General features: G+C 44.0%; 2 protein-coding genes and 1 pseudogene across 2 annotated transcripts; all 3 read left to right on the top strand.

Moving 5' to 3' along the window:
- The first annotated feature begins 2,046 nt into the window (after window positions 1-2,046).
- Window positions 2,047-4,942, top strand: LOC124650423 (coiled-coil domain-containing protein 115-like). The gene is made up of 6 exons (XM_047189953.1): window positions 2,047-2,363; window positions 2,826-2,958; window positions 3,084-3,209; window positions 3,298-3,362; window positions 4,434-4,521; window positions 4,605-4,942. Exons 1-6 carry the CDS (start codon window positions 2,181-2,183, stop codon window positions 4,694-4,696), a joined length of 687 nt encoding a protein of 228 aa, XP_047045909.1. The 5' UTR covers window positions 2,047-2,180; the 3' UTR covers window positions 4,697-4,942.
- Window positions 4,943-6,642: 1,700 nt separating this feature from the next.
- Window positions 6,643-7,694, top strand: LOC124648680 (annotated as a pseudogene).
- Window positions 7,695-10,479: 2,785 nt separating this feature from the next.
- On the top strand, window positions 10,480-18,914 carry LOC124648679. Its single transcript, XM_047188396.1, has 6 exons — window positions 10,480-10,536; window positions 12,300-12,380; window positions 17,537-17,713; window positions 17,807-17,860; window positions 18,001-18,150; window positions 18,555-18,914. Exons 1-6 carry the CDS (start codon window positions 10,480-10,482, stop codon window positions 18,912-18,914), a joined length of 879 nt encoding a protein of 292 aa, XP_047044352.1.
- Window positions 18,915-19,223: the final 309 nt, after the last annotated feature.

The raw sequence follows: 19,223 nt of genomic DNA, 5'->3' as shown, positions 1-19,223 counted from the left end.
GCCGCCGGCCATCGTCGTCGAGCCGCCGGCAAGCGGGGCGGAAGCATAGGTCTAGGTCCCGCGCTGCTTTCGCCGCGTCGTAGCAGAGTCGGAGGACGCCGCCGCCGGCGCTGTTGTCCTCTCACCGTCGCGACACCTCCCGCCGTTCGCGGCTGCGCCGTTTCCGCCGGAGGTGAGCTCTCCCGCACCGTGTATCCGGACCGGACGTCGTCCGAGACGGCCGCTTCTCCGAGTCGCTACGAAGCATTTGGATCGCCTCCGCTCGCGAGGTGTTCGGTCAAATGCTCGAACTAAAATGTGTCCCTTTTCGGATCATGGTGGACAGCGACGACGAGTACTACTTCAAGAACTTCATCGACACGTCGTCGAAGAGGAGTCCGACGACGATTTTTCACGGATGCTGCGCTGCTCATCCACGAGCACGTCGTCTCGCAAATCCCCGTGCATCGGGGGTCCTTGCCGGGGCGCGCGGCCGCCTTGGACCGCAAAAGAGAACGCGGCCACGACCAGCTCTACAACGACTACTTCAAACCCAAGCCATTGTTCGTGCCGTCCATGTTTCGCCGTCGTTTTCGGATGACCAGGCCGCTGTTCCGCCGGATAATGGATGCCGTGAAGATCTACGACGACTACTTCTGTGCAAAAGTGGATGCAATTGGCAAGGTAGGCCTCTCTTCGTACCAGAAATGCACGGCAGCGATTAGGATGCTCGCATATGGCGTTGCCGGTGATTTCGTAGATGAGTACACGCGCATGAGTGAGTCAACCGGCTTGGAATCGATGTACAGGTTTTGCAGAGGCCGTGATCGGTTCGTTCGGAGAACAGTACCTCCGGCAACCTAATGCGAGAGGACACGGCTCGTCCGTTGTCGATCAACGCTTCCGGGGTTTTCCGGGATGCTTGACGAGCATAGACCGCATGCACCGGGAGTGGAAGAACCGCCCCTTTGGTTGGCGGGGGTATACGACGGCCATTCCGAGGGTGCACGGTCATTCTTGAAGTCTGTTGCTTCCCATGACACATGGATTTGGCACTCATTCTTCGGAATGGCTGGCTCGCACAATGACATCAATGTCTGTGCAGCGCTCTCCGGTGTTTGATAGGCTAGCGTACGGTCGGTCCCACGATGTGGATTTTGAGATCAATGGCCACCACTACACGAAGGGGTACTACCTTGCCGATGGTATCTATCCACCTTGGGCTACACTCGTTAAGACAATCCGGAACCCCAACTCGGAAGCGAGGAGGCAGCCCGGAAAGATGTCGAGCGGGCGTTTGGCATCCTCCAAGCTCGTTGGGCTATCGTCGGACACCTCGCCGCAGCACGGGATGTGCAAACTCGTGGGAGGTGATGACCGCTTGTGTAATCATGCATAACATGATTGTTGAGGTAGAGCGGGATGATTCACTCGAGCAAGGAGCTCCAGCATCATTCCAGGACATTCTTCATGCGCACCATGAAATTCGAGATGTAGGTCGTACACAACCAGCTTCAGGCTGATTTGGTCGAGCACATGTGGCAGCACGTAGGCAACAATGCTGCAAACAACAATGATGAAGGAAATCCTGAAGCCTAGAGCATTTGTATCGTTTTTTCATTTTATTTCAATAATACTTTATCCTTGATTACATGGACTATGTAAATGTGTAATACATTTTGAGCATTTGTACTATTATATATATTTTATATAATATTTTTTTGCGTTTTTCTAGTGAATTTACAAGAAAAACATACCATATGGCGCCGCGACCCAAATCTGCCGCGTTGGGCGCATCGCGCGACCCAAACGGACGCGCGGACGCGGGGCGCTGTCCACGCGTCCGCTCGGGCACGCAAACTGCCCAAAACGGACGGCCCAGCGCGTCCGTTTGGGTCGCCCGGTTGGAGATGCCCTCAGATCCCCCACATCGCAGCAGATGCGGTGCCCAGCTGCAACAGGCTGAGCAGAGTCGTGCGTCCGGCGCCCCCATCCCAGGTCCCCGACGGCCGACGCCCTAGAGTTGCTACTCGCCCGCGCCCGCACCGGCGTCCACGCCCACCTCTCACGCGCGTCGCCGCAATCGCCGTTCCCGTGCTTCCTCGCCAGGGCATCCCTTTCCTGCTCTCTGGTTGTGCCGGTGCACCCAGCGCGCCATCTAGATCCGCGCCTGGCGTCCGTGTGTGCTCAGGTTCGGATTGATGGCGGCGGTGGTGGCGGAGGAGGTGCTGCAGCACGTGGGACCCGACCCTCGAGCGGAACAGGCCAACAATGCGGCGGGGCAAGACGAATTTGGGGGAGACGACGAAGAGATCCTGCGGTTCATGGACTCGGCCGATGGCTACCTCCTCCTGATGGACTCGCTTTCCTCAGTTCTTCGGCAGGCAAGTCACGCCCGCTAATCTACCAATTGATTCAATTCCGGGCCCAGTATTTATCGTCCCTGCTCTGGGTTTATTGTGGTCACTGGGGGTTCCCCTTGATCTGTGCAGCAGAGCTCGACTCAAGTGAAGAAGTAGTATACTACTCCGTACTAGTATGCTTCAGACAAAAAATTGCGTTATCTAATTGCTATCTCCAGAGTCTAACTAAATACATGAGAAGGATTTCTGTGATTCTGTCTGACCAGAAGCTTGATTGCTCGGATAACTTTAGTTTTGCTTTATTGCTGCTTATAAATATGCATTGCCCTGAAACTTATCCTTAATATGGCTTACTGCATGTAGTTCCCCGGTAACTACATATGTTTGGAGTGCTTTCGTAAGACCTACTGGAGAAACTGTTTGCCTAGTGTAGTGCTGTTGCAGTTCACAAGTAAAAAATGAACGATATTATTTGTTTTCTAGGGTTGGTTTGATCTGGCAAGCGCTCGTCACTCGATGGGCGCATCACGTGTTTCGAGTACCCTGTTTGATCATAAGGAGCAATCTGCAGCCACTAAGCTGCAAGTGGAATTTTCTGCAGAATCGCAACCGTCAGGTAACCCACTCGTCTGTTTGAGTTAGCAATCTTTATCAACAATTCGGAGCTGCTATGGCAGTTCTCGTGTTCAATCTGTCTTTTCTCAAAGCCCTTAGAATGATAGTTCCATGTGCATGTTTCAGAACCAAACCCGCATTTTGCTTTGTCAAAGTGGTGCTTGCAAGATGAATCTGACTCCAGTGATATTGCTGCTGCACAAGATAGTACTAAACCAAAATTAAGGCACCGAGGATCAGAAGCTACCCCAGGTATTAGAACAAGCATTATTTCTACCTTGTTTTTAGTGTTTGATTTTCCTTGCTCACCTTCAAAATTCTTTTTTTTTTTGTTTTGAAGATGGTAGCAGTGAATCAGACGCAACTACTGCAAAGTCTTCTACTGGTGCTGACATCAGCAATCAGGTTAGTGAAACATAAAAGCCTGTTATCTTTTTACAAATAGGGTAGGTAAAAACAACATATGTAAACCTCTCAAGAATAGAGCATGATTAATGGAGAATGCAGCTTAAAAGCAACAAAAATAGAGCGCTATTGATGATGAATCAGCATCTTAATAAAACCAATATGTGCTTGAGTGGTTAATTTGGCCAAGTCACCCTGATATGCTGGATGCCAGTTCTGTTGATACATAAAAAATGAATTATGAAGGCAACAACATATTGCAGTATAGTTAAAAATGAAGTATGAAGGCAACAATATATTACAGTATAGTATGAAAATTGTTAGTTGCACATGGGCACCAGTGCTCTCGTTTTTTCATAAAATGGAAAGCATTATTTTTCGGAATCGAAAAATACCCCCAGAAAACAACTACAAATTTTATTTTGTATACTGCAGGCGATTCCATCTTTTTCTTAATCGGAGTTCTGGGTATGGGCTTATATGGTTATGGTTCCAACGAACTGGGGTTCGATTTGGAAAGATATACACATATAGTATATACTCTACAAGATTCGTTACAAAATATGTTACATTTTGGGCTACACAAAAAACACAAAATTTCAGGATAAAATAGGAGTTCTTATTCCGATATGCAGCCACAAATTTGTTTTTTCTGCAAGCTAAAATAGAATGTATTTTTTCTCAAAACATTGCACAAGTATACAGACATGTGTTAGAATAGACTGATTTTTTTCGGATTGTTTTTGAAAATTCAAACTACAATTTTTTAAAATTTCAAAATTCAAGCTCACGGGAGCTCGGGTGCCACAAATCCTCTCAGTATAGTAGCCGTGCTCAGGTTTGATATTTTTTCTCAAGTTAGTTTGCTCTGTGAACTTTCTATCCAAGTTTCACATTCATGCTAGTGAACACGTAATGTCACATCCATATTTGAAAAAAAAGAATAGTAACACTTTCACTCAAGCGCAAGGAACTGACACAGCGCGCCTATGTATTACTGTCATGAATATAAAGTTGTGTAGTTCGGAGACACTTAATTTCTGTGGATTGTTCATTTCCTTTGCACTTTAGGTTCAAAGTGCAAGATCAAAAGCATTATCAGTCTTTGGAGCATTGGTGTCTCCAAAACTACGAACAACCCAAGTTTCCTTTGAAACAGGTTCTGTTTCTACCAAGAACCAAGAACAGTATAACACACTATGCTTTAACCCTATGTTGATCTAACTGATTTTTTTCGTGCAGCACTGGAATTACTTGTGGAGTTAGCAAATTCAAGATCAACTATGCTCTCTAGTTTCTCCAAGATAAAGCATAAATCTGGAGTTGCTTCCTGAGTTTGAGGTTTTGTAACCTTGCATGCCATCTCTTCTTTTTGTGGGATCAGTGATATGTAATCAGCAGCTCTTGTAGAAAATATTATAATCCTGTTTGAAATGTGTATGCATAGTCAGCAATAAGTTGATGGCAACGTATCCTATGCATCCGGTGCTTTTCTGTATTATCCTATTCATCCATCTGTCCTCGGCCCTACGATTACAATGGCACGCACGAACAATACAATTCTGGGTAATTTGCATTTACCTGCCCGCCTGAACAAACAAGTCTTGTGATAACCGCCCTACTGGCGTCTATATATTCCTGGTACGAGATGGGATAGATCGATCTTGTACGCCACACTGACCAGATCGATCCTATACACCAGAGCAGATCAAATTATATGGTAAACCCATCATGGCGAATTGGCGATGACACATGCTGACTGACCGAGGATCAATTTTTTTTTCTGCGAAATACTGACTGAGGATCATGATGCAAACGAGGCGACCGGCCGCTGGGGGCGACCACGGATACTATGCTGTATACAACTTTATGGTATCAATGGCTATGCTAGATACAGACTGGAGCAGGGTTCTAATGTTTATGGTATCAATGAGTATCCAGATTTGCTGGCAGGACAACGCCGTACAACTTTAGTTATGTATACAAGTATAATCTTCGGAATGTGCTTTTCATTATTATTTAACATAGAATTTTGCTCTTTGGTATATTATATGCATCACCATTTTCTTTTGTTGTTTTAGGAGTAATGTTTAAATTATAATTCCATTCCTCTTTCATGAACAATTTGAAATGTCTTCTTCGGGTGATATAGTGAGCTTGGATTAGTCCGTGCTGCAAATGAGCAATTAATCAAGTTAACCTTATGTCACTCCTGGAACCGTGTAACCAAACCAGCTTAATATGATGCTCCCTTTGAATTTTGTCATCGCAATTGCATTTTCTTTTCATTTGGATCTAGAAAAAAATGATATCTTATTTTTTTTAGGTTGGTGCAAATTTATCCTATATTAACTTATACTGGATGTAGTTGTGTGTCATGTGAATGATCCATGGAACAAAAGAGCTTTGTGGTTGACTGAATTTGCTATGAGATTGACGCTAGCAGATCCAAAGAAATCTTCGAAAAAATTATAAATGAAAAGGAGATATGAATTGTATGATCAGAAGGTTCACCAGTGCTGCACCCATTCTAAAGCTGAAGATAACATATTGTTGATGCTTTGTTTTTTCTTGGTTATTTTTTAGTGAAGTAGGAGAGCTTCACAACTGTAGTATGTTTTGGTTCCCTTTTTGAATGATTTCCGTTCTGCGTGCAGGGCAGAACTACTATTCATTATGCTATGAATACGTATTTCAGGCCAGTTCTTTTCCGTTTCTAGGACGGCTTCCCCCAGAAGGTTCCTCCCAGCTTCATGAAGAAGCCGACTCTCAAATTTAGTTAGACTTATAAATTAGTTTGACCTACATCTACATGTAGTTTGGAAGGCTAGCCAAATTTAATGGGTAGCAAGCCTGGGAATGCCGATACTTTATCTTTTGGAAAGAGAAGAGAGTACTTTCTCTTTTCTTTTTGTTTGATGAGATTGGTACTGTACTTTCTCTTTTCAATGGGTCCCTCTAGCTGAACATTCTTCTCTTCCTGGAGAAGGCTTCCACTTCTCCGACAGTTAACCCGTGTCGTCCCGGCAGTCGTCTTGTTGGCAGGTGAGCAGAGCACCCATTTCTTCTCCCTCTTTAGTCTTTACCACCACCCATCGCCGTCTCCTTCGGCTCGTCTGCTCCAGCGGCGTTAAGTTGGTGACTTCCTTGGTTGGTTCGTAGCCATTGGTTGGCGCTGGTAGATCAGTTTTCTTGCTCGTCGCTGCTACATTGTACTGATATACTTGTGCATCCCCTTGCAGACACATTCAATCTTCCCCGCCACTGCCCGGCCGTCGCCATGGACAATGTCTGCACCACAAGCATCGCTGGCGCTGCGCGGTTGGTGCAGCTGCTCAAGATCGAAGGCTTTAGCACGACGGTGACCATGAAAAGAAAGGAGAGCATCAGATCCAGATGGAACGTCTGTGGGTACGACTGGCAAATCCGTGTCTATCCTACAGCCAACCTGAACGACTGTCCTGCGGTAGCCCTGCAGCTTGTCTTCCTCGGTGGATCCCGCAAGAGCTGCTCGAGGGCGAGCCTAGGCTGTCAGGTGATCGATCCAACAGGAAAGACTGCCGTCAGTAGAAAAGAGTGTGACGAAGAAGTTCCACCGTCCCAAAGAACACTCAGATCTGCTGAAGCTCATGTCTCGACTCTCGAGAAGAGCTAGCAGCATCAGGGTATCTCAAGGACGAAATTGTGACGGTGCGATGCACCATCACAGTGCCCGAGGAATTGCCAATACCAACTATCGCAGATAAGAAAGAGTTTGCAATACCATCCACCAACTTCCATCAGCAGTTTGGTGAACTCCTGCGGAGCGGAACCGGGGCGGACGTCACCTTTCTCGTGTCCTGTGAATCTTTTCCTGCGCACAAGCTCATACTCTCTGTGAGGTCACCGGTTTTCGTGGCGGAATTCTTCGGACAAATGAAGGAGAAGTGTTCGGGGCATGTGGAGGTCAAGGACATGGACATGGCTGTGTTCAAGGCCATGCTTCACTTCATCTACACCGACACTGTGCCTGAACTTGATCAACGGCTCGAGGAGGTGGCCACAATGGCCCAGCATCTGCTTGTAGCCGCTGACAGGTACGGACTCGACATGCTCAAGATGATCTGTGAAAGCAAGCTCTCCGGTTGGATCTCCGTCGAGACAGCAGCTACAGCTTTGGCCTTAGCTGAGCAGCACAACTGTTCGCAGCTCAAGGCTAAGTGCACTGAGTTCATCGTCAGCACTCCTGCAATTCTTGATGCTGTCCTAGCCACGGAAGGGTATAAGCACCTCGCAGCAAGCTGCCCTTCGGTGCTGGCTGACCTCCTCAAGTCAAGTCTGCACAAGAACTGATGCATAATTAGGTGCTACTTGAGGTCCAAAGTATGATAGTGTATGGTCTATGTTCTGTGCTTGCCACGTCTAGTTAACTTGTGTCCTGACTTTCCAATGAACTGAAGCTCCGCTAGCACTAGGTTCGTTTGTTTCTGCTTGTTATGCGTGTAGTAACTTGTGGTTCCCTGACTTGTGTTATGTGCAACTGCACAGCTTCCAGTGCCCCTTCACTGTGATGTAATTTTGTGCTAGTTAAATGGTTCAAGATAGTCCTTATATGCTTGTCAGTGGCCAGTGTGTGCAGGGGTTGGCAAGAAAGAACCTTACTGCTAAGATATGCTTAAGAGTCATTTTCTCACCTGCACCCATGAAATCCTGGCGTGTGTTTCATTATCTATAACGGCAGTTCTTATGATGGCGTTTCCTTTATCCGGAGTATCAGCGGGAATGTATGGTTACTTGGTACAACCCCCGAACCCCGTCTATTGATGATTGCACATGATATTTTCTACCGGGCTACCTGATGGAAAAGCCTCAGTTGAACCTGGGTGCACGTGAACCCAGGTTGGAAATGCATTTTCGAAATGTGAAAAAAATTTGAAATAAAAATATCGGGGTACGTATGCATGTTCCATGTGTGTGTAGAAAGTTTTCGCGAAGAAACCACTTTTTTATTTGAGAATCTAAAAAAGACAAAATACGTCACATATATACTGCTATATAGTCCTGTAAAATTTCACTTTTTTGCCGAGGCAAAATAAAATGTTTTTTCAGAACGAAACTCATGTCCAGGGCACATGTTTGAGATCATCTTTGCAATCATTTTGTGTTTCGATTTTTGAAACATGTTTTGACATCACAAACCCACTTTTTGAAAAAGTGGGTTCACATACACCCAGGTTCACAAAAGCCGGTCTCGCTACCTGATGACCTATTAGTAGATTGCAAGATGTTTAGGAATATAATTACTGGGCTTCTTTTTCGATGGTTTATTTTTGTATCGACCCTCTCTAATCCGTGATTTGTAAACTTTATTTTTTATATATATTTTAATAAATGGCTGTGTGCATCTATTGATGGAGAGGCCGGGGTATTTTCCATTTTTTTTAAAAACGGCAGTTCTTATGAACATCTTGCCAGCAAATTTGGGAATAAAAATAAAAATAGTTCTGTCTGACAGTGCTAGTCTCAATGGAAGATTATTTGTACATACTTTGGGAATAAAAATAAACATTGTGATCAATTCTTGGACATCTTTGTAGTGTGAAAAAGGTATAACTTTATTTCTCATTTGCTTATTGCTATTCATCAAAGTTTGATTCATTGACTTTGTGCATTACTGCCTGCTATATCCAATCAAGCAATAAACTCCAAAATCCATGTTATTTTGTCACCTTCGTACTCGAGGACACGCATGGGTTAAGTTTGGGGATGCTTGATGCATGTAAAATGCATCCATGAACTTTGTAGTTTTTTATGATAAAATTATTATTATTTTGCAACTTTATTATATTTATTGAAACTAACCTATTAATATTTTAAAAATTTCACATTTTCTTGTTTTAAAATTTGTTTTGTAGAAATTAGACAAAATATGGAAGGAAATCGCTTATTATGGTGAAATCTGAAATTTCCTGAAATCTGTCCCTTCAGAACACTTTTCAAAGATCGCTTCAAAAGTCCTTGAAAACGACGTTAAATGAAAACGTTTCCAATACAAAGTTATAGATAATTTTCAGCTCTTCCTGTTTGATATAAAATAAGTCCAAAACTGACACCGGAAGCCACCTATGGCTCCAAATTACTGCGGAGGTTGATCTAGTTTCTGAACTCCGAAAGTTGGTGACGGATTTGCCACAAACTCTTTCCAAGCTGGTGGATTTCGGCCCAACCACGACTTGTGAGGCTCATGAAGGATAGATGGAAGCCCAAGGAAGGTTCTACAGGTGCCCAAGAGCCCTTGGATTAAAGGTGCATCCATCCCATGGTTTAGATGACATCCTCACCACTATATATTAATGGGAAACCTTATTTTGGAGGCCCCCAACCATTGTCACGAAATTCCTCCCTCTTGACAGCCGCCAAGGAGGGGGAGGAACTCGTCTACATCACAACCATCATCAAGGAAGAAGAAGGGGCTTTCGCCTCCTACCCGCCGTCTCATTACATACTTATGTAGAAATCAACACCAATCCATCCTATGGGACCCGAAAGCCATCATAAGTAAAACATTTCACAAGGCTCCCCGCACCCTCCCAACACTAGCCCCCACCCTACACCCTCCTCCCGCTGTCGTCGGTGGCGCCGCCGGGCAAAGCCCGGGTGGCGTGGCGACGGCGGGGGGGTCTTCTTCTGCTGCACCGGGTAGCGCCCGACTTAGTCTGTGTTTGGTGTACTGGGATGGCGCCGAGATGGTGGAGGCGACGTCGCGTCAGAATAAGGGTGTTGGAGCTTGATCCCCATCTCGGCAAGGCCACTTGCGGCGGCGCTGGCGAGCTGCTGGCCTGGTTTCCTCTCAGATCTGCGGATCGGGGGAGGGTGGATTCCCCGGCCGTGATCGAATTTTGACCCTGCCGTGGAGTTTGCGGGGTCTGTTCTGGAGTCGGAGAAGTGCTGATGCTGTTGCCTTCTCCTCGGCCGGCCGTGGTGGCGAGGGAGAGGAAGGAGATGACAACATTGTCTTCCTTTTTAGGGTTTGTGTTCTTCTGGTGGTTTGCGCCTGTCACGTTTTGAAGCTTCTTCCGGCCGGCCTTGGTGGCGAGGGGAGGAGGCGGTTCGACATATCGTTTCCAAAATCGGCTAGATGGTGGAGCGTTCTGCTGGTGGCTTGGATTTACTGCTCGGGGATCTTTGTTTGGAGGTACTGCTTGCTCTTCCCCATCTCCCGCCTGCCCGATGGTGTGGAAAAGATTATTAGCACTCACCCCCTGGGGTGGGCACTCCTTCGGTGTTCAAAGTCCAGTGTGGCGGCGGTGGCGGCGATGATATGATGGTGTTGGAAGATGCGCTGCTTCTGGATCCGGTCCCTGTACTTGGTTGGTGACGACGAGGACAATGGGCTTGATTGCGCTATGGAAGTATGGTGTGAGGTCCTTCTTGCAAAAGTTTAGGATCATATTGTATTTTTCTTTATTTTTGCAGTCGTTTGTAATCGGTTTCGCCAATGAATTCCATCAGTTGTTACCTAAAAAAACACCAATCCATCATATGCCCTTGAAAATATGGGGGAACTACTCACAAAGGGAAAACATTACAAAGTTCAGAGGGTTGATTGAGTTGTTGATGAAGGGATTTCTTGTTCGCTAAACACTTTTTTTTGGATGGATTTACCCTTCCACCAAATTACATATTACCACTAATACCACCCGCCGTGAAAAAAATGATTCGATAGTTATATTCCTTTGGTCATCGATAGATCGCAAGCATTATGTGCACCACCCCCGCTCCCCTCCCTCCACCCCCGATCAAATCGGAGGAGTATGAAAGAAGAAGGATAGGAGAGTTGAGGGAGGAGCACCTCAGCACGCTTGCCTTCCTGAAGATCCGCTATGCTCGGTCGCGCCAGCCTCCCCGGCTCCGGTGCTAGCGGTGGAGGAGTATGAAAGAAGAAGGATGAGGGTTGAGGGAGGGGCAAGTCAGTACGCTTGCCTTCCTAAAGATCCGCTAAGCTCGGTCGCGCCGGCCTCCCCCGCTCCGGTGCTAGCGGCTCAAGCTCCGCGAGCTGCTCTTCCATGCCCCACCACTCCATAGTCTCTCTCTCTCTCCGCCGAGGCGGCGCTGCTGGCGTTTGGGATGCCACGACGCCAGGGGGCGTCGAGGAGGGCACGGGACCAGCGCCCGTTGCCGCTGACGAATCCATGGAGCTGGTGACCGGTGGCGTGCGGATGGCGGCAAGCACGAAGATGGGGCGACCGGTGATGCGCCCGAGGAGTATGAAGTGGACACGCTGGCGGAGGAGTTCATCTCGTGTTGCAGCACCGTCTGAGGGTCGAATCCTTCTCCTCTTCGCCATCAAGAGGCAGGGCCGTCGCTAGCTAGCACTGCACCGCACTGTTGATCTAAGTGACTAAGTCTGCAGCTCGATCGCCTGTTAAAAAAAGTCTACAGCTCGCCCCAAAAGATCCTCCTTGATGCTGAACAAGTTACTCTTCAGTACAGGTTATTACATCTTGTTGAGCATGAATGATGAACGATTAAGCATTGTGAAGTTAATTTGTTTGTTGAACACTATTTGTTTACTTGGGGAATTGGAGTCAACACTAACTAACTCCCTTCATTGATGGGTGAGAGCAAACCAATATGCCTACTGAGACCTGTACCTGAATGAAATTAGGAGCTTGGAGGATGCCTTTAGATTATAGCCAGAACCTTTTTTTTTTTGGTTACAAGTCGCAATATCAAACAGGTCATGCAGTGGCAGGCAGTGCGCAATTCATATTTTGCATGGTCGGACATTCACCAATTCTTCAGAAGAAGACACGTCAACTGCGTATGGTATGTATATATATTTTCAATGCTAAAAAATTCTGTACATTTTCTAAACGTACCATTGATGTACTGTTTATTTTTCACGAATGATTGATATCTTATGAATGTTCGGGGAAATAATTTTGTCTACTACAGGGACCTGAACGTGCTTTGGAAAGTGAAGAAAATTATGGCCTGATGAAGAAATCATCTTCTGTATCAGATCACCTTAACATGGTCAGTATGAAATGTGAAGAGGTTCATCAGAGGTTTTGCAAAATTTGGAAGTTCTTCAGTAAATTTGACATCGATATTACTACTGAAAGGTGTGGTGAAATGTAAGCTAACTATTGATTCTCTTGACATTGTTGTATACTTTGTAATTTATTTCATTTTTTTGTGTGAAAATTCTAGATTATGCATGGAAATATCATGTTCAATTGCAGTATAGAAAGTGGAAGTTGTATACAAATATCATGCATACAGTATAGAAGTCTGTATGTTACTTACATAGGACTACATAGTTTTATTATTTCTCCTGTTATTCTCTTTTCTTTCTCTTCTTATTTCCACTGTTGTTTTTTGTGTGATTACTGACGACAGTTTCTTAGTTGCTGTTGCTGCTGTGGTTAGAAAGCTCTACAGTCTGTACTCCAGCATGTTGAATCATCTCATTGCTTATTTCCTTTCTAAAGTTAATTTTCATCTCATCTTCATGTCCACTTTGTTTTGGTCCCTTTTAGACGTCGAATTCTGTTGGGAAGAACAGGGATTATGGGATAGGTTAGTCAGATGCATTGAAAAAGGTCTACAATATTTTCATTAATTTACAATATTTTATTATGTTTTTCTCTTAGTAAAACAACTTCATCCCAGATCCTGCCTAGCGACAATATAGCAAAATTTCAGTGTCAGCAGATGGAGAAGGACGCGGTCAAGGCAGAGTATCTTTGGAGGCAGAGAGATTTAGCGCGGTAGAGGCACAGCACACCTGTCGGCAGCAGAGAGAAAAATGGGCACGAAAGGATGTATCGCTGATGCCTAATTATAGAAGTATTAAGTAGAGTATGTTTTTCTATGCTTCAGCATCGTGTTTTGTATATTTGTGGGAACGCATTCTTGGTCAAGTTCGGGATGGGGTTACTGCACACAGAATGGATGAGCTCAAGTTCTGTTTCTACTGAAACTAGAATGAGCTAAACAGCTTGGTCGATACGCCTACATACCTGATATTTCAGTGGAAGATGTAAACTGACATTTGCATGGTTGACTCCTTGATATGCTTGTAAACATGGTGCGACACCACTGCCTGCCATTGGTAGTCATATAGTAATAATCGGTCAGAGCCGACCTGCAATACAAAGGTCCATCCTGAATTTTGCTAACATATTTTTTTTATGGATTACATGTGCATTATAACTTTGGAGAAAAATATTATCTGATTAATTCTGTCAAACAAATCTTTAACCACATGGATATAGACTTAGTTGGTTCTTGGAACCTTATATCCGCTGATTTACCATTACATTTTGGTGGTGTGAGTCTACGTTACATAATAGGATTATAAACAAATAAACGATCAATGATGACTATACTTAATACTTGCATCTTCAAAATGCACAATCAAGCGATCAAAGAGTTAGGTTGTATGGCTTTAGTCTCAAAAATAAATCTTCATATTTATTGACCCGTACCAATGCACGGATATTGTGCTATACATACTTATGTAAAAACCAACACCAATCCATCCTATGCCCGTGGAAACATGGGGGGACTACTCACAAAGGGAAAACATTACAAAGTTCAGAGGGTTGATTGAGTTGTTGATGAAGATGAAGTGCAGGCCCGAGCGCCGTGGCCACCTCTCCATCGCCTCCATCACCCCAGGCCTGCACTTCATCTTTATCAACAACTCCATCAACCCTCAGAACTTCGTAATGTTTTCCCTTTGTGAGTAGTTCCCCCATGTTTTCAAGGGCATATGATGGATTGGTGTTGATTTCTACATAAGTATGTAATGAGTATTTGGTCAAGTTTCAATCTCTTTTATGTGGTTCTATGATGATATTATACGAACGTCGACTGCATAGTACTTCACCTATATGAGCTTATAGGGCTGCACTTTAGTGTGATGATGAGAGTTAGAATGGATGGAAGGACACAAACCAAGTTCTAATAATTTGAGTTGCATTTATAGTTTAATGCTGTGGTTAGACATTTATGTCTTAGTTATAACTGAGTTTCATTTACCTGAACTTGGCGACAATCACATGGGGTTTGTTAGCACATGAAAATGGCTTCACCTGGCTTAGGCTCCGTCCTATATGAGAGTTAAAACTTGACAAGATGCTCACCATACCATTATAGAAATATATATGCCATGAAGCCCATGCCGCCCTTGGAAACGTTTCTCTCACATTCATACACACACTTGAGCTTATCCTCTTGCTGCATAGAGGATTAGGCTTTCTCTGAAAAGAGCATTTACTTTATTGTATTTTACTTTCAGCAATTTACTTTCAGCATTTTACTTTACTTGCAATCTACAGACCCAAACACCACAACCACTGCAATCTTAGTTAGTCTAGTGCATAGATAATAAGAGTAGTGACACTCTAATTTGAAGGATAAAAACCGACACGTTCTGCTCCTCGTGGGATCGATACTTACACATTAAAGATTTCAACGATCCCCTATACTTGTGGGTATCAACATCGATACGTATGACCCGAACACACCAGATTCACAGTTGGTACAGATCTTTTCTAGAAACACCACAAGACAAAGAAAATTGCAAAAGCTCCTCGGAGGTTCCTGCACAACACAACCATACGCACTGCTAGTCTCGCCTGCTGCTGCTGCAACAAAAACTGGGAACCACCGCAGGTCGCAGAAGCACCATCACCATCATTGGGCTTCATGGTCATCAGAAAAGCTCCATCGTTGCCGACAGGGAACTCGTCGGCTAGGCACAGTACCTGGACCTCTCCGACCCCAAATCCGTCAAAGCTCCCCCGACACCACCGGATCTGCACGCCTGCAACCTCCAGCCAAGCCCCGCCCTTTCCATCTTCTGGTCATTGCCGATGTCATCAATGCACGACGACCAACTCCTATACAAGGTCTCCATGGCACTTCAATGACGACGGAGCACACGCTGTTACGTCGGTGGAGCAGGAGGAGAAAAATCCCCTATGAGGTCAACATCGCCACCGTACCGACCTCGCCTGAAACACCCACGACCCAAATCCATGGCCGACAACAATGGAGGAAGCCGCGTCGGCAGGGATCTCAGGGAGATTTATTCGTCTGCGCGGTCAACATCGCCGAAGCAATTCCACGAGCGCCCGTAACCCTAGCTACGAAGACTAAACCTAGTCTACATCTATACACGGCCGCGCATCGTATCCGGTGACTCCTCTTGCACCAGAGAGCCTGAAGCCCTTAGCGTAGAGGAGTCACCGGAGCCAGCAAGAACACACTTCTTGCCTCTCTAGTCGCCCTGCACAGTACAGCGGGAGAAGAGAGGAGGGTGGTCTGTTTGTGGTTTTACGTTTTGTGTTGGGATAGCAATGGAGGCATGCATGCATTCAATTATGGGAAATTTGCACCCACGGGGCCTAGATAGACATCCTGCGGGCTACCAAACATGACATGCACGATCCGCGAGTCCCACCGGTCGCTACCGCTTAATGGAGAGAGGAGGGAGGGGAAAATGGATAAGGAAATGAATGCATATTTATTTCCCACTATCTAAGGGGTTAAATTACAAAAGTGACCCCCAACTTTCCATGGGGGACTGTAGGTTGGCTATCTAATTCTTTAGGGGCTAGGTTGGCTATCTAATTCTTTAGGGGCTAAAACACAAAATTGGCCAGCGTATCACCAACACCGATTCTAATTTAATAGTAAATATAATTGTAGCACAGAAGTAATATAAATCCAAAATTGTTATTTATATTGTTGTGCCTTTAATGATGTAGATAATGGAAATTTTCTTTTGGTAGATATACAAATGAAATCCTCAAGATCCTTCCAAAGAAACTAAATGCTCAAGATTTCACACAATACAAGATATCTGCAGATATTCTATTTATAATACATCATTTATTATGTGCACACTTATTTTAATGTTGGGCAGTAGGAAGATTTTAAATGCTCAAGATTTTACACAATAAAATATCATTCAAATTCAATGCTATATATTCTCTTTATGGAGAAATTTCTCCTCTCGTATGCAAGGAGTTGCCATAGGCTCATTGCTCTTCGTGCCTCTCTCATCTCAAGATGTTTCAATTTTGTATAGGATTGCCCATCTTGGTCCTAAGCATGACATCTCTTGCTCATCAAAGCTCAGGAGGTTCACTTCATCTCACAATCCAAGAGGTAAATATTAGCACACAATTTCCTGAATTGCTCCACTTGTGCATAAAGGATATTATATTTTTAATATACATCAATAAAAGTATCACATCACTCTCATCATATATTGTGAGTTTAGCTAGAAGAAAAGGTTCAGCGGATACATGAGAGCAATGGATTGCACAAACGATTTCCAAATTTTGTCAGGACCCTAGTAGTGTAGAATACTTCTAAACTTTTCAGCGGATACTATTTTTTATTCAGTGGTAAGTGCTATACAAAATTGCATACACATTGAAGATTTTGTACATTCTGATATCCAAGTGTTAGCTTTTACCTTATTTCAGAAAATGCGTGTTAGAAGAAAATACAATGATCTGATGCACTTTCAAAAGTTTTGAATCCACAATTTATCCATGCATGGTAGGGCACATGATTTCTATTTACATATTAGTTAATGAAAACATCATTTTTTTAAATAATAAGTTGTATAATGATTATACTTATGCTTACCTTCTCCCATATGTCCTGAAGAAAATTTTCGGTGTTTTACAGGAGTTCATGAGTGCAAACGTATATCCACAAGAGAGGGATCCGAAGAACAATTCATCAAATCATTGGCTAAGCTCCATTCAGATGTTGCATGGACAAACTTCGCCATCAGAAAAGACTGATATTCAAACATATGTGAGCTTCTGGTTGCTACTCTTCACATAAGAAAATCTTGTATGTATATTATTATCCATTTACCGTACTCCCCTGTCTAAAATTAATTGACTTGACTTTTTCTAGATTCGGATGTATCTACACACTAAAAATATGTCTAGATACAACCGATCTGGACAAACTAGAGTCACTTTTTTTTACGGAGGGAGTACTATGTATCGACAAGTTCATTTTCAATTTAGTAACGTGATAGTATTGTTTAATGCTAATATAGTGAGCGGGGTTTGTTATTTATCTTTCAGTTCTTATCTTATCTATTTTTAATATGTGTGAATCTCAATTAAACTTCTTTCCATTCCACACAGTTTGCGTTACATACGACGACTAAAAACCATGACAGTGGATACTATGGATTAATTGCTACAATGGAGGTGTATGGGTACACTCTTAATGTTAACCAGTTGAGCACCGGAGCAATTTGGATTCAGAGCCTTGAGGGTGATTTTTATCAAAACCTCAATTCAATTGTTGTTGGATGGGTGGCAAGTTACCTTTCTCTAGTCTCCTCTTACAAATTATTCTTTCTAATGATTGGTTGTATTTAAGGACTCTAATGGTCTCAGGTAACTATGCAGGTTTGGCCAGCTCACTTTAATGACTCACACACTCACCTTTTCACGGCTTGGACGGTATGTATATTTGATTACTCAAGCACAAATACTAAAGAAATAGAATGAAACAAAATTTGTAAAAAAAGTATAATGAAATAAATAAGGGGGAGTATTGAAACTTGCAAAGTTAAATCTAAATGGCATGAATGAAATTGCAGAAAGACAGCCATCGAAGTACAGGATGTGTCAACGTGGATTGTCCAGGGTTTAAGCTTGTGAGCGGGTCCCCTATATTTCCTGGTGATATCATTGAACCAGTATCTGATATTAAAGGGGTACGGCAAAATATTACCATTAAAGTGTTCAAGGTATGTGTGCTACTCCCTCGGTGTCAAAATGCATTGCATCCTTGGATGTTTTTTTTAACTTAAATTGCACGACAAGAGAATTAGACACTCATTTCTCACTTAAATGGATCTAAGTGATCAAAGGATATAAAACATAGCCACCGGATGCGCATGCAATCTTTGAGACTCCTGGGTGGATACCACTCACATAAGCAAACTATTAATTTACCTTAAAACTCTATTAACTACGATGTACTAGCTACATGTTTGTCTTGTGTGTTCTCTGCTATGTGATCCAAAAACGTCCTAGAATGCAATGTATTTTGATACATTAGAAGCATTCTTTTACTCTATCGGAATAGTGGGAATAGTCGCAGTTGGTTCTAAATCTAATGTATTTGTACATCCTTTTGTAAAAACTACAGGACAAATCAAGTGGAAACTGGTGCTTATACTGTGGTCTTAATAGCGATCCAATCCCTGTGGGTTACTTTCCGGCATCACTATTTAGTAGCTTGTCTATGAAAGCATCTGATATCTCGGTGGGTGGTCATGTTCTTTATTCCCGAAGAGTTTCATCACCTCCCATGGGAAGCGGCGCCTTTGCATCAGACATGGGGAAAGCTGCATCAATCCGTGACATTCAGCTCATCGATGAGGATGGCAAAACCTCCCTAGTAAGCAATGATATGCCAATCACTGTCACAGACGACAAGCTCTACTCGGTCTCGCCGATTGCAGGAGGAAAATTCAACTACGGAGGGCCAGGGGGTCAGTCCGGATGAGGCAGAATTGATGTATGTAATCTGATCTTTGAATAAAAGTTTGGTTACCCATAACTAGATGTATGCTCAAAATTAAAACTTGAAACTTTTTTCAGATAAAAAAAAGTGTCGTTGTCTATTCGACGGTTTCTCGGAGGAGGGATCCCCACGAGGGGGAGAAGAAGTAGGGGTCATAGGACGAAGAGTCCTCGGGACGGTGGTACGCGATTTACCCAGCTTCGGAACACCTGCTCGAGGACAGGGTCTACTGCTGCTTGTCTGGAATTATCTGGGCGCTTTTGCGTTGTTACAATGAGTTGTGGTTGTGCC

This window comes from Lolium rigidum, chromosome 4 (assembly GCF_022539505.1).
Source record: "Lolium rigidum isolate FL_2022 chromosome 4, APGP_CSIRO_Lrig_0.1, whole genome shotgun sequence".
Taxonomy (NCBI): Eukaryota; Viridiplantae; Streptophyta; class Magnoliopsida; order Poales; family Poaceae; genus Lolium; species Lolium rigidum.
The sequence above is the reverse complement of the archived record's forward strand: the minus strand, read 5'-3'. Positions and strand labels throughout refer to the sequence as shown.

Bases quoted from the DNA above. Each gene is read 5' to 3' on its own strand.
- LOC124648679 (XM_047188396.1), top strand. From the start codon at position 10,480: ATGGTGGAGCGTTCTGCTGGTGGCTTGGATTTACTGCTCGGGGATCTT. The intron at 12,381-17,536 runs GTCAGTATGAAA...CATTCCACACAG, and splicing joins TATCAGATCACCTTAACATG to TTTGCGTTACATACGACGAC. The intron at 17,714-17,806 runs GCAAGTTACCTT...GTAACTATGCAG, and splicing joins CAATTGTTGTTGGATGGGTG to GTTTGGCCAGCTCACTTTAA.
- LOC124650423 (XM_047189953.1), top strand. From the start codon at position 2,181: ATGGCGGCGGTGGTGGCGGAGGAGGTGCTGCAGCACGTGGGACCCGAC. The intron at 2,959-3,083 runs GTAACCCACTCG...TGCATGTTTCAG, and splicing joins TGCAGAATCGCAACCGTCAG to AACCAAACCCGCATTTTGCT. The intron at 4,522-4,604 runs GTTCTGTTTCTA...TTTTTCGTGCAG, and splicing joins CCAAGTTTCCTTTGAAACAG to CACTGGAATTACTTGTGGAG.